Source organism: Amblyraja radiata, chromosome 7 (assembly GCF_010909765.2).
Source record: "Amblyraja radiata isolate CabotCenter1 chromosome 7, sAmbRad1.1.pri, whole genome shotgun sequence".
NCBI lineage: Eukaryota > Metazoa > Chordata > Chondrichthyes > Rajiformes > Rajidae > Amblyraja > Amblyraja radiata.
This window is the reverse complement of record NC_045962.1, coordinates 58346540-58360938: the sequence shown is the minus strand read 5'-3', so window position 1 is coordinate 58360938 and position 14399 is coordinate 58346540. Positions and strand designations below refer to the sequence as shown.

The window sequence follows — 14399 nt, the reverse complement described above, 5'->3', positions numbered from 1 at the left end:
CTGGGAGAATGAAGGAGTTGAACTGAAGGATAAAAATCTGGCCAAAAGGCGTTTCCTAACACTGAAATATAAAGTAATCTTCTCCCACTCTGGCAAAATGTTCATTAGAATAATTTTCAATCAAGTTGTGAATTGAACAGCACATCTGGGAAAAAGAATTGTGTATGAGATGACTACAAAATATTCTGCATTTTATATACACAAGAATCTCCTTTTAAGTGATTGGATAATAATGATAATACAGCACAATGAGAAATTAACATCCCCTTTGCCTTATCAATTATTCAGAAACAAGAAACTTGTGCTGCAATAATAAAGTGATAGACCTTTAAGCTCATGTGAAATTTTATTTACATGACTAGCACAAAATATTCTCTATATTTTATACAATTGATTTTTTTGTAGGGGGTTTGTAAGTTCTTTATGTCTATGAATATTTACACAGCAGTTGAAATCGTTATTTCTAACCTTAAATGCAGATTTGTTTTAACATACGAGAAGGTTTGTAGTTACCAGCTTTTTAAAAGCTTAATAAATATGCATATAAACATGGAATATTAAAGTACCATGAATAGATTGATGTTCATCATTAATGATATTACAAAGCAATCTATTTTTATATTTTCAAAAATACTCCAAACCTGGTTTGATTTGTTTTTAGTCACAGCATATCGACTGCTCTCTAAGGCTGTACGAGCAACTTGTGTATTTCCATGGAGATGTGTAAATAATATTTTACTGTAGCCAGCTATCTTTATCCACTCACTATTTTAAGGTTTCATTATTTCTCACAAACAGGCCATAACTAAAGAATACACAATGCAGCATAGTTGGCCGCTGTATTTATTAAGGCTGTTAACTTGACTGAGGCAGTATTTGCATACTGACTGACAGACAAGGTTGCTAGGAAGGATCTGACTAATCACTAAGTGGCCTGCTTATTGCCGCTGCTTGATCATTGTTGCTCACAGGATAATTTTGTCTCCCCCTCCCTTTTCCTATTGGTAATGGTTTCTTCCAGCTGAGGGAGGGAAACTGAATTTGACATTTGATTTTCCTCCAGATGTGCTAATCAGTGGCAGTGAGCACTGCAGAAGAATAGAGCAGAGAGCAGCAAGAGCATACCTGTCAGACTCTGTCATTTACTGGCATGGCAGCAGGGTTTTAAATGCCTGCAGTTGAGCTTGTAAGATTTGCTCTTGGCTTTGACGTTGCGTTCCTAAGTTCCTGAAGAATGTGAATTGCAGCACACAGGTGTGTTGGCACCTTGTCACCCGGACTGCCTGGTGCCTTGCCAGTTTCACAATTATTCTCCTTTTCGTATTTGCTTCTTCATTATAGCAGTCGTCCTGATAAAGGGTGCTTGCAGCAGCTTGCCAGGCCAGGCAGTGGGAACTTCAGGGGCTGCTCCTGCTTTGCTGTTATCTTCAGCTGCAGTTTTCCAGGCTTTCAACGAGGAGACCTGTCATGCATCAGCTGCCAAGTTAGGAGCCTAATACTGAACTGCGAGTGAGTAAGTGTGTCCAAAATCGGCAATGACAGCCATGAAGGAGCAGCCTAACATGGGCAGGGGAAGCCAGCAGCAGCAAGACCAGGTATTGGTCTCTTAAGACATGTTATTTTTTTTTCCACTCTCAGTTGTAACAGAATAATGTTAAATCTTCTGATCAATGTAAGCTAATCTTTTGCCATAAGCAATTTTTTATATATACACCACAGTAGATCCACTTGCATTATTAAAATAATGAATTTTAAAATGCATTTTCCTTAAAGGTGGTAAATTAAAACATTTGATGTGTTAACAATATTTTTTCCAAGTTCTATCTTTTTTGCTATAAACCTTTTTTTTTTCTGTGGAAGTTTCTGAACAGCTTTCATCAGTGTTTTTATTTAAACTGGAGTATGGGGAATAAGCCCCTTGCTTAACCCCAAGCTGCAGTGTAATTTTCTTTATACCATTTTTGAATTGCTTTGCGAGATGAAACTGGTTATTTATGATCCTGAGACTCTGCTTTCAGCAACTATCAGCTGAGGCATAAACTGCAGTAGACCTACTGTGTAAGAGCCTTCCCTTGCTTGCTTGACAAGGTTACATTGGTCTATGCCATACTTTTTCTTTTTTTTTAAAGAGCGCCGATTCTATAAATAGGATGGAATTGTGATTCCCTGTGATTATTATCTGGTGATAATCTCGTATAGTTTACAGTGATTGTAAAAAATACACTATCAACTCTCTGGTTATTGTGTATTTCATAGAACCGGAAGGAGAACAGGGTCTCGCTGCTGTAGAGATGCTCTGTATTCAGTGTATGCTATGCTGTAATTCACTTCTTGTCATTTGGTTTATCATGGGATTTACCACAATCTAGAAGTGGATTGGTTGAGATTACAAAATACTTCCCTGATTTCAAAGGGTTGAGAATGTGAAAAACTAACTTTGCCCCTCATAAATCTTTCAAATAGTGAATCCCTTGTGGACGGAATTTGAATAAGGTTGCTATTTTCCAGTAATTTGAATGTGAAACATATTGTAGTTATTGGAAGTGGCTATATTTACAGATTGATTCAGATCTTAATATTGCTGAGAGTTAAGGTATTAGAAGTTAGTTTAATTATGTAAAAATAAGGTAATGGAGCCAAAGCAAAAATAAAGATAAAAGGACTATGCTCACCTAAAGTTTTGTTAGTAAATATACAGAACATAAAGTTTTAGTTTTATATATCTCCAAATGTTACTTCTGTCTGGTAAATTATTTCATTTTTGGTGAGTGTTTCATCAACCTCATCCCATCTATTGACACAGTGATTTATAATCACAGCCTGATATTGCTCAAACATGAAGTTAGTACAGTTGTGCTAGAAAAATGAAACGTCCATAGTGCATTTTGTTGAATCTTAGTGCAGTTATACAGATCAGTGTTAGCACAGTAATGAATGCACATTTTGTTTCTAATGCCGCTCTCAAATACAAATCAGAATAACATTTTGTTGTATGCTCATTAAAAAGGAAATAAAATTAACTTGCAGATCTTTGAGATGAATAGATTTTCATTGTGTTCATTTCATTACTTTGCACCGACGTTGACAAATTTCAACAAGCAGATCAGTATTAACTATTTTCAGATGACTCATTGTATTCAGTATTATTTGATGCACTTATGTGAACACAAGGAAATGCAACATTGTTGTAATGCAAGCTGAATACTAAAAGGTTTATTTAAATGAGGAATGCTGAATTACTCAATCATTTATTTAAAGGCAAAGCACCAATTTAACATCTGACTCCAATTAATTCCATGGAAGCTGTCAGCAAATTTAGGTTTATTTTATGTGGTGGAAAAACAAAGTAAATATATTCTAGTTTTTGGAGACTACAGCAATTAACCAAGATATCTCTTGCATGTTTACCTCTCATAATTTTGTACATGTGCTTTTCTAATGATAGATTATGGTAAAGTGATGTTAAGAGCAACTGAGAAAATGTTTCAATTTGAGGCGTATCTTTGAATTATGCTGTCGTAACAAACACTTTTAAGAACAGTTAGGTGAGATCTATATTATTAAAGAATACATTAAAAATGCAAGTTTCAATAAATATTTATCTTTGCACATTGTTTTTTTCATACACAATACAGATACTATTTTCTGAGGTATAAGTCGTTCATATCAGGAAAGTTATTAATTAGTTCTACTTTCAATGTGACTGAGCAATTTTCAAATTCTCTCAATAATTCTATACCCATTCCCATCATATCGATTTCTGAGGAAAGATACACAGCTTGTTTTATTCTAAGTATGTTTCCTACTGCTTTCTTTTCATGACAATGCTCATTATAGGGCTTACAAAGGTGGTGTGTAGTAGTTGCAATTAAACAATGCACTGATGCCTGCTGTAATACCACCTGCGCAATATGTTAGAAATATTAGCTTAAGTATTGCACTTAACATTAGCTGTTAGCCAAGTATTATACTTGGTTTTCTGCTTATACTTTCACTCAAGAACAGCTCTGGAATTTATCTCCTTTTCATGCTTGATTGAAAATAATTAATAATTTAACTGGTATTTGATTACATGTGCTTACAAAAACAGGATGTTTTGTTCTTCCCACACTGCATTTTATAATGACCACAATGTTGATGAACAAAAGGGACTTTACTGGAGTATGGGGGGGACAGCAATGTTGGATACATTGATACCCATTTTAAAAGATAAGCTAAAATAATCCAATTATTTAGAATTCTGTGCACCAATTTATGTTCGATGCACTGAATTTCTGGTTGTACAAAATTACATTTGCATTATTGCATTAAAAATCTGAAGAGATTCCATTAAGAAGTGCTTAATATTCTCACTTTATCCTTCTATAGCATTCGCACAGCTCAAATATTTGCTTCATTTAAAAAAAAAATTCCTTTGGATGTCTGCACTGCAGTGCCAGCTATAAACTAGCATGGGGTTGCATGGATTTGTACAGAGAACAGTGAACTGAATTAGGCATTGTACGATAGATTTTAATAGGAAAACATGGTATTGCAATAGTAAAATGATACACCACATTTGAGAATTTTAGGAAATGAAGGATTGAATAGCACAGTAATTACATAGATTCCATGAAGTGCATTCAGTTATAAATCAAAATCCAGTACCAGGCATTTTAAATGATTAAAATCTAAAACACACATTTATGTCAGGAAAAAAGCCTGTAACATGATTTATTTTAGAGATGTTTAAAGCTACTCTTGCCAGCAGTGGTCATTTTTTCTTAAACAATACATTATAAGCAAAACTTGCCCATTAGTATTTATGTGACAACTATTCCTGTAAAATTCATTCCCATTTCCATGATCGTTCCTTTGAAATGTTGGTATCTAGCCGCATCTGATTCAAATCATTTACTCTGGCTTAGCTCACTCTGCTGGTCATAAAGATAACACATACAGTATAACTTGCTCCAAGTGAAAACCATGCTTCCTGTACAAATCTGGTAAATTCTTCATTGCCCTGAATTATTTCTTCACTGACCAGATTGAAAAAGATACTGAACAGACTGGCTTTACCTGGTGGCAATCATGTATTTCTATTGTCTACAACTGCGTCAAGCAAAATGGTAGGTGAATATTTAACCTACTACAGTAGTGAGATCAGATTTGTGATTTTTTTTTTGTTTGATATCAGGATGTGGAAGATCTCAATGATAGGCTCCTTTTGATGTGGTAGCAGGGAGCTCGGTGTGTTATTTAACCACAAAAACTAGTAAGCACGTGTAAGGCAGGATACATTTTTATTAACTTATGTTCCTACTGTTTGTCAATTGGTGTTCAGAGAGGAATGTGAATGCTTAATTTTGAATAAATTATTATCAGCAATAAAATGGGGAACCTTTGCTGAGATGCAATAGCAGGTCAATCCACAGTGCAAAGGTCATCTGAATTATTTACATCTGAACTATTGTGTTCATTGGTTATTATGTAAATTCAATACTGTTATTCAAGATGGTGCTGAATGAAGTTTTCAAGCTAGTTCAGATCTCATCAGTGGAATGTTAATCACCATATAATTTACACTAGGATTGTACAGCTTGGTCTCTGCTATTGTTCTTTTCATATTGGCTACTAGAGTAATTCATTTTAAATCTTAAAATCCTCACTACTGAAGAAAAATAATGGATAAGACTGTCAGAGGTGTGACTGTCAATTGATTTACGGCACATCTGTATTTCCAATGTATTATCATATACCATGAGAATTTAAAACTCTAGAGGCTTGAGAGGTTTCAATGGATTTTGTCATGGTTAAAAATGCAAAGATACTTTAGTACTTTCTCTAGTTCTGGCTTATCAGATTTAGTGTGCTTGGAGTAGTGAACCAATCAATACCACTTTTTAATCACCTCACATTCAGCCCTTTTTTCTCAATTTAAATAATAAGATTTAACTAATTTACTGTATTCTGATTACCAAGCAATGGTTTGTCCCAACTGTTTGACAGCCTTGACTAATTAGTATCATTGTTATCAATAAATCAGGTTATTGTTCAATTCCATTTTTATTAGCGCTTTTGTCATTATAGTCATGAATTTAAACAGGTTTTTTAATACTTAATATGAATGAAAATTGAACTAAAATAAATCAAAACCAAAAATGTCTAGATTTTTTTGAAGCAACTTGAGGAAATGAAAGGGCTGAATACTTTTAGTTCAATACCCAATTAAGGGTGTGTTTTTTTTTGTGAAATTGAAAAGACATTTGGGATCTGCAAATATCTTGCAAATCAGCTTTACATTTTTCTATACAAAATCCTATTCTGTAATGGATCATAAGGGATTTGCAGCATTCCTACACTGACGATGAAAAATGCCAAATTATGGTGTCCCTTTAATTCCACCACCACCCTCCACCACCACCCTCTTCCACCATCCCACCCCCCTGAGATTATCCTGTGTCTTAATTTGGAGATAATCCATTCTGACAGTTTCAATCTGTCATAAGCCATTGTTACAGGAATACAATTACTTATTAATATATTGTTTACCTAAGCCACCCTACATGTTCTTCAACAGGAATCTCTTATGGCCTGGGGATTTCTCAGGGACATCACCGTGTCAGCTTTGATCTGGCAATGGTTCTTAATTGTAACTTCAGAAGATCAGAGCCACTAAAAAAAAAATTCAAGCACAGTTCTCCAATGAATAGAATTCCTTACTCTGGAAATTTACAATTCATTTAATAATTTGTCGAATTGCAACATGTGGAAACCAATACCCTTTATTGAAACTAATGGATTGTTAAATGGATTGTAACATCATACAGTCAGTCTATTTGCTTTGAAGTAAAACCAGTCATGTCAGGTCATGAAGCATCTGTGCCAAGGGAGATGAACTAACATTTCAAGTCTATGACTTTTGCATCAAGCGTAAATGAGTGAGCATTGTGGGCCATATCGCTATTATTAATTGAGGGGTAAATGTTGATGTATAGGCAACCTGGTGACTTACTGCTTCGGTGATGCCATACAGCTGAAGTGTCATAGGGTATTTGTGCATCACTGGGAAAAGTAGCATAACTTAACAACGGGTAGATACCAGGGCTGCCAACTCTCACGCTTTGAGCGTGACACTCACGCATTTCAGCCAATTCTCACGCCCTCACGCTGAAGACAGAATTCTCACGCTGTCTTAGCTATAGGATCTTTGCTGCACAGTTTGTCTCTGTGCCACATGACAGCGATCTGCAAGGATTGGGGAAGCGCGTCGGTCCCGGGCAGCGGGTGTCAGCGCTTTTGTGCGCCGTCTGCGAGCGCTGCGCTTCCGGCTGCCGCGGCAACCTCGCTCCCTCCCTCCCTCCTGCCCTTCAACTCACACGGCAGCGCCAGCGCTGCCAATCCACGCTGCACCGTGCCCGCCAGACTCCCCATTGGGCGGCCGGGGAAAAAGTGGGAGGGGAAAAAGAGAGAGAGAGAAAGAAAAAAAGGGAGGGATGGAGGCAAAGAGAGACAGGGGGGAGGGAATGTAGAAAGGGGATGAAGGAAGGGAAGGAGAAAGGGGAGAAAGAGGAAGCGTGAGGAAAAAGAGGTAGGGTGAGGAATGAGAGGGAGGGGAAGGAAAGAGGGAGGGATGGGGGGGATGGAGGGGGGGAAGGAAAGGTGTGTGTGTCTGTTTCCCTGTGTGTGTCTCCTTGTGTGTGTGTGTGTGTGCCTTCCTGTGTGTGTCTCCCTGCGTGTGTGTGCGCGTCTCTGTGTGTCTCCCTGTGTGTGTGTGTGTGTGTCTCCCCGTGTGTGTGTGTGTCTTCCCGTGTGTGTGTGTGTCTCCCCGTGTGTGTGTGTCTCCCTGTGTGTGTGTGTCTGTCTCCCTGTGTGTGTGTCTGTCTCCCTGTGTGTGTGTGTGTGTGTGCGTGTGTGTGTATGCCCGTGTGTGTGTCTGTCTGTCTCCCTGTGTGTGTGTGTCTGTCTGTCTCCCTGTGTGTGTGTCTGTCTGTCTACCTGTGTATGTCTGTCTCCCTGTGTGTGTGTGTCTGTCTGTCTCCCTGTGTGTGTGTCTGTCTGTCTACCTGTGTATGTCTGTCTCCCTGTGTGTGTGTCTGTCTGTCTACCTGTGTATGTCTGTCTCCCTGTGTGTGTGTGTGTGTGTGTGTCTTCCTTTGTGTAGGTGTCTCCCTGTACGTCTGTTGTCACATCCTGGCCTTAGACAGGGCTGCCAACTCTCACGCTTTGTGCTTTGAGCGTGAGAGTCACGCATTTCAGCCAATTCTCACGCTGATGACAGAATTCTAACGCTGTCTTCAATCCCTGCACAGTTAGTCTTTTTGAGCCATATCACAACGATCTATGCAGTCTGGGAAAGCGCGTCAGTTGGCGGCTGTGAGTGATGTCGCTTCTCTTCTCTTCTTTCTTGGTTGGATGTGCAGTCGCCGACAACATGAAGCAGCCGGAGATAAAACTAACCAGGTGAATCGGTTGTAAAACATGGGGAGGACCACAATGAGGCCAAACATCTAGGACAGGGTTCGGCAACCTACGGCACACGGGCTGAATCCGGCCCGTAACCCGAAAAACCACTTTTTTTTTCAATTCGTTTTCGCAGGGTTGGGGCAGGCGAGCCAACCTGAGAACTGCAGCCAGTCCCTGGGATGCGAGCTGATCTGGGAATGGCAGCCAGTCCCTGGGATGCGAGCTGATCTGGGAACGGCAGCCAGTCCCTGGGATGCGAGCTGATCTGGGAATGGCAGCCAGTCCCTGGGATGCGAGCTGATCTGGGAACGGCAGCCAGAATGCCAACTTGATCATTATGGACAAATTGGGCCAGCCACGTACATGTTGAATAACGCTGACTCTATGAAGATATGAATGGGCTTAGAATGACCATTTAAGCAAAATTACCCCCACTTACCCCATTTTGATTCTTGAGATTAATATCCCTTTAATTTAACAGCGTTAAAGTACTTATGAGGTCGAGTCAGGAAAGGAAACATGTTATTTCTTTTTAGTTTGCTTTAATTTGTTAGTTGATTGTTTGTTGAGTGCCATCATTTCTGAAATGGTCTTAAAGTAACTTAACTGTTATAAAGCAGTAATAAGTGATTTTTGTCCAAACAATTGGAAATTGCATAAAATGTTTGCATTATTAGCAGAACTGCCAACTCTCATGCATTGAGCGTGAGACTCACGCATTTCACAAAATTCTCATGCTCTCACGCTGATCACAAAATTTCTCACGCTCAAATATCTGCAGGCCTATCAAACTACCGGCCTGTGGGATGATTTTGGGGGGAAAAAAAGTAGTTTAGTTTCTCCCATGCAGATGGTGTGATAGGTGAGACACGGCGGCGGTGGTCCCAGCACCAACCCCCCTCCCCCTTCCCCCCTGAGGCACGGCACACACCTCCCACCCTCACCTCCGGCGGCTCTATGTCCGTCGACTGCTCTGTCCACACCCCATGGAGTTTTAACCCCGGCCCGGAGCCAGGAGCGGACCGGGTGAGTGGTGCCGCCTCCGGAGCCTACTATGGGAGGGGGAACACCCCCTCCCACACCCTCCCCCCCCCTCGGTCGCTACGCTCCCTCGCAGTTTCTCACTCTCAACTCTCACCCAATGTTGGCAGCCCTGAGATACAAGAGACAATTTCATCTTGCTGGTAAATTGTGTTACATGCATTGAAACCACAACTTGTGAAAATGGGATTTCAATATCCACTGTCCATTGGAATTGGTGGAAATGATGTTAGGAATTTCCATATTAGAGTCAGTAGGCAGTAACTCTTGTGCTCTCTTAATAATGCTAAGTAGCCTCTGGAGCAACAAAACACTGTGCATGTTCCTGCCTTAGCCCATGGTATAACTCTGTTCTTGGCAGCAGCTGTAATTTGTACAGCCTTTGTGTAAATAGTACAGTGTAATTGCAGTCTAGGCCGCACTGCAGGTGAAGTATAATTAAGTTTGCATGTGTTTGCACAGCAAGTGCAGGCTTAACTTTACCTGAGGTGCTATGGTACAGATTAAAAAATGCCATTGTACTGTGATCTATGATGCAAAAAAAAAAGGATACAATTTGATTTGTTGTTAATTATCTTAAATGGGCATTGTCATAAAATTGTTGCTTTGAGCCATCTTTCTTCTAATTAAATTAGTAACATTTTGGGTTATTTAAAATATACCCGGGTGAGGACAAAGTGTACCAGAACAATTATTGTTCCTTACAATTGACTATCATTAGTTTTATTACCTCCACTAATTTTGCTCATTATATAATTAAAAGATGTAATAGCAAATGAAAAATAGTGTGGAGAACCTAATAATTATAATGGAAAAATAAAATGGGTTGGCATAAAACCTGTGGCATCACCATTTTGGTTTACTGCAGACCTTCAGCTTAAAATTTTCCTTGCATCTGTCAGGACAATACAATTCAAATGAATGAGAACAATTTAAACCCAAGGCAATAATTAAATATTTCAACATTAGATCTCGTGTTATAGAATATAATTAGTTCTTAATTTGCCATTAAAGTTGAATACTGGATCCAAATATGGAAGGCAGGTCATTAATGAATAGTTGAGTAATTAGGTGTACATTTCTTTCAAAGGATGATTAGATCTGTTATTTCTACAACTTTCTTGGAAAGTCCTTTCTTGAATACCTACATTTGTCCCCAGCCTGGTTGGCTAAAGCATTGATAACTGCACCCATGTATAGGATACAACTTTGAGAAAAGCTGTCAAAGTATACAGTAGGATATAGATCAGCTACAAAAATGGTAGATGGGGTTTAATCTGAGGAAGTGTTATTGTGAGGTGTTGCACTTTGGAAGGTCGAATGGAAGTATGCAGTTGACAGAGGAATTGTGGAGTCCAAATCAGTTCTCTGAGAGTGGTAACACAAGTAGTGGTAAAATAAAACACCTAATACGCTTGCCTTCATTGGTGGGGCATTGAGCACAAGTGTGAGGGAATCATGAGGCAAATTTATAGGACTTTGATTAGGTCATATTTTAAGTATTGTGTGCAGGTCTGGTAGTCATATTACAGGAAGGATGCTGGAGGCTTTGGAGAGGGTGCAGAAGAGGCTTGCCAGAATGCTGTCTGATTTGAAGAGTATTAACTAAAAGGAAAGGCTGGGCAGACTTTGCTGTTTGCCTCTGGAGCATTGGAGGTTGAGGGAAAATCTGACAAGTATATAAAATTATGAGAAGCATAGATAGGAGCGACAGCCAAAACCTTTTTCCCAGGGAGGCAACGTCAAAGATTAGAGGGCATAGTTTTAGGGTAAAAGGGGCAATGTTTAAAGGAGATGTGTGGGGCAAGTTTTTTTTTCCACAGAGGGTGGTAATATGCTGCCAGGACTGATGCTGAAGGCAGATACAATGATAAAATGCCTTATATATTTGCAGGTAGAAGTGTAGGGAATTGTGAGGTATAGATCACGTGAAGGCAGATTAGATTTGTTTAGCTTGGCATCATAATTTGCATTAAAAATTGTAGACCAAAGAGCCTGTTCCTGTGTTATATTCTTCCATATTCTATGGTTTAAAAAAATGTATTTTTCAATATTGTTGCATTCTTATCATAAAATGGACAGATGGCATTAAGTCAAGATAGATGCCTGAAATATTTGTTAGTTAAACAATCACTATCGGGCAACAACACAAATACACAGGAAAATATTCTCAAACAGATAAAAATGCTGTGTCACCTTGCTTGGTTTAGACCAAAACTGGGATGCTTCTGTATTTCAGCCAAGTTTAGCCTCGGTGAATGACAGATAGCTAATCTGATAACTTCAGCGAGCCTATAAAATTGTAAACGTTGGTCCTAGAGTAACATTCTAGTTTAGTTTATTGTCACGTGTACCAAGGTATAGTGAAAAGCTTTTAGTAGCATGTTATTCAGTCAGGGAAAATAGACTCTACATGATTACAACTGAATTGTCAACAGTGTATTGTTACAGGTTAAAGGGAATAAAATTTAGTCAAGGTGAAGTCAGATTAGAGATAGACTGAAGGTCTCCAGTGAGGTAGCTCGAGCCCACTCTAGTTACTGATAAGATGGTTCAGTTGCTTGATAACAGCTGGAAAGAAAATGTCTCTGACTCTGTCGAAATGCATTTTCATACATCCGTACCTCTTATCTGCTGGGAAGAGGGAGTGACTGGGGCGAGACTCGTCCTTGTTTATGAGGGTGGCCATGCTGAGGACAGTGAAGTGTGGATGGAATCAATGGAAGGAAAGTTGGTTTGTGTGATGGTCTGAGCTGTGTCCACAATCCTCTGTAATTCCGTGCAGTCTTGAATGGAGTTGTTCCCAAACCATGCTGTCATGTATGCCTATGTATTGGTAGAAGTTGGTGAGCATTGTTAGACATGCTGAAACTCCTAAGCCCTCTAGGGAAGTAGAGGCATTGGTGTGCAATTATGGCCATGGCATTAAAATTATTAGTCCAATATTTATTCCTAGGAACTTGAAGCTTTTAACAATCGGCTCCATCAAAATACATCGGGGTATGTGTACCACTTTGCTTCCTGAAGTCGATCACTATCTCCTTTGTCTGTGGTTGTGCATCTACACTAAAAACTCAGAAAAGTCTATTTTCAATTTTCAAATGCTCTGAACAAGATTACAATTTTGTACAACTAATTTTGAATATTCAGAAATACTGCACTTCAAGCTCCAAGGTTAGAGATTTGTGCAGCTTTTGGTCTGCTTCTGAATAGGTCTTTGTTTTTGGTGATCAGGCTTTCACCAAGCTGAAAGGATTGGAGGAAACTGGTTCTCAGGCCTCATCAGCCACAGTCATCCCCACAGGCAGTTTCTTACAATGCTGACAATATCTGTCAATTTGTATGCTTCTGTGGCCAAATGCAGACTTTGGTAACTACTTGGCATGCCTGAATAGAAAGTTTCTCCCCCATAAAGTTTGCACAGTGGAAGAATCAAATAATTGAATGTGTCTGTTTTACTGAAAAGATGGTAATACTGTAGGTATGCCCATTTTACTAGCAGAAAAGCAAGCAGAGCAGGTTTTATCCATTGTTTCTGCAGTCTATTATCTCTTTAAAAGTTACCCATTGTTTGACGAGATATTGTACATAAATGTTGTACTTTTTTGGGGAGGGATAGCAAATATTATTACTGTACCCCGAAAGGAATGAGTTTTGCATTCATATCAAATCACATTGCTCATTTATACTAATCCTTGTCTAGTCCACAACTGTAAAGCTACAGTATAGCCATATATTCTGTCTTTTTATAGCATGTTGGGTTCCTTTCTTCTTGCTGCTACTAATCCTTTTGCTAAATAAAAATAGGTAAATGTGGAGAAATGCAAGTAGAAGCAAAGATGTTGTATTTGGAATATGGTGAAATTATGTGGATTATTTGGATGTATACGAGCTAGTTTTAAGCACAAGAACTTAGTTAAATACTTCCATATTTCAAAGGGCTGTTCTTTAAATATAATGAACATTTCAATATTGTTCTTTTAATACATCTGTTTAATGTCTGTGACTGCATTGTTCAACAATTCAATTAGAAGTATAAATAACAAACTTAAAAACTCTTTGGCAGCAACATAAGAATCAGTTTTTTTGAAAATATTGCAACATTGGTTCATTATTGTCACGTGTACCAAATGCAGTGGGAAATCTGTTTTGCGTGCTATTCCAGTAATCATACCATACACGAGTACAATTTAATCATACATGAGTACACCGGCAGTGGAAAAGGAGAAAGGAAATGATGTGTAGAATATGGAGGAATTTCTTTAGTCGGAGGGTGGTGAATCTGTGGAATTCATTGCCACAGAAGGCTGTGAAGGCAGTCAATGATTTTTAATGTACAAAGATTGTAATGAGGACAAGAGAGAATACATACTTGGGATATGCGAGATAAATTCAAGTGGCTGATTGAAGGGAAAACATTATACTCAATTAATCTTGATTCCTAGCTTTCCTGTAACATTTTTCATCTCAATAGTTGGGATGGAAACTGCTTTTGAGAACACTTTTTGTATACGACAATTTAGTTGAATGTTTAGATGTTACCACAGGGGAAACCAGCCTCTCAATATCTCTCCTTACCCCCCCCCCCCCACCCGACAATTCCCTTCACAATCCAGTAGACTTCAATAGAGCCACCTCCCTTTTGTTTGTTGGAGTATAGGACCAAATTGCTCAATGTTTTGTCATATACCATTCCATCAACTTAGTGAGCCTCCTCTGCATTGCATCCAGTGGATGTATATCCTTGCCTATTCATGGAAATCAAAATTAAGCAATACACGGTGTGGTAAATTTGCATCCAAACTGCTCTACGTTTAGATTGCCTGCACCCCTTGCAATAAAGGCCAAATTTGCATTAGTCGTTCTAGTTGCTTGTTGTAACTGCATGCCATATTTTTGTTTCTTGAATTTGA

At 38.8% G+C, this 14399-nt stretch overlaps 1 protein-coding gene across 1 annotated transcript in view; it reads left to right on the top strand.

Annotated features, from left to right (window-relative positions):
* The first annotated feature begins 1080 nt into the window (after window positions 1-1080).
* dpp10 (dipeptidyl peptidase like 10) overlaps window positions 1081-14399 on the top strand; it is a 683609-nt gene continuing 670290 nt past the window's right edge. The window contains exon 1 of the mRNA XM_033024629.1: window positions 1081-1595. Coding sequence (XP_032880520.1) covers window positions 1536-1595 — 60 coding nt within the window. The 5' untranslated portion in view covers window positions 1081-1535. The remainder of the gene's footprint in view (window positions 1596-14399) is intronic.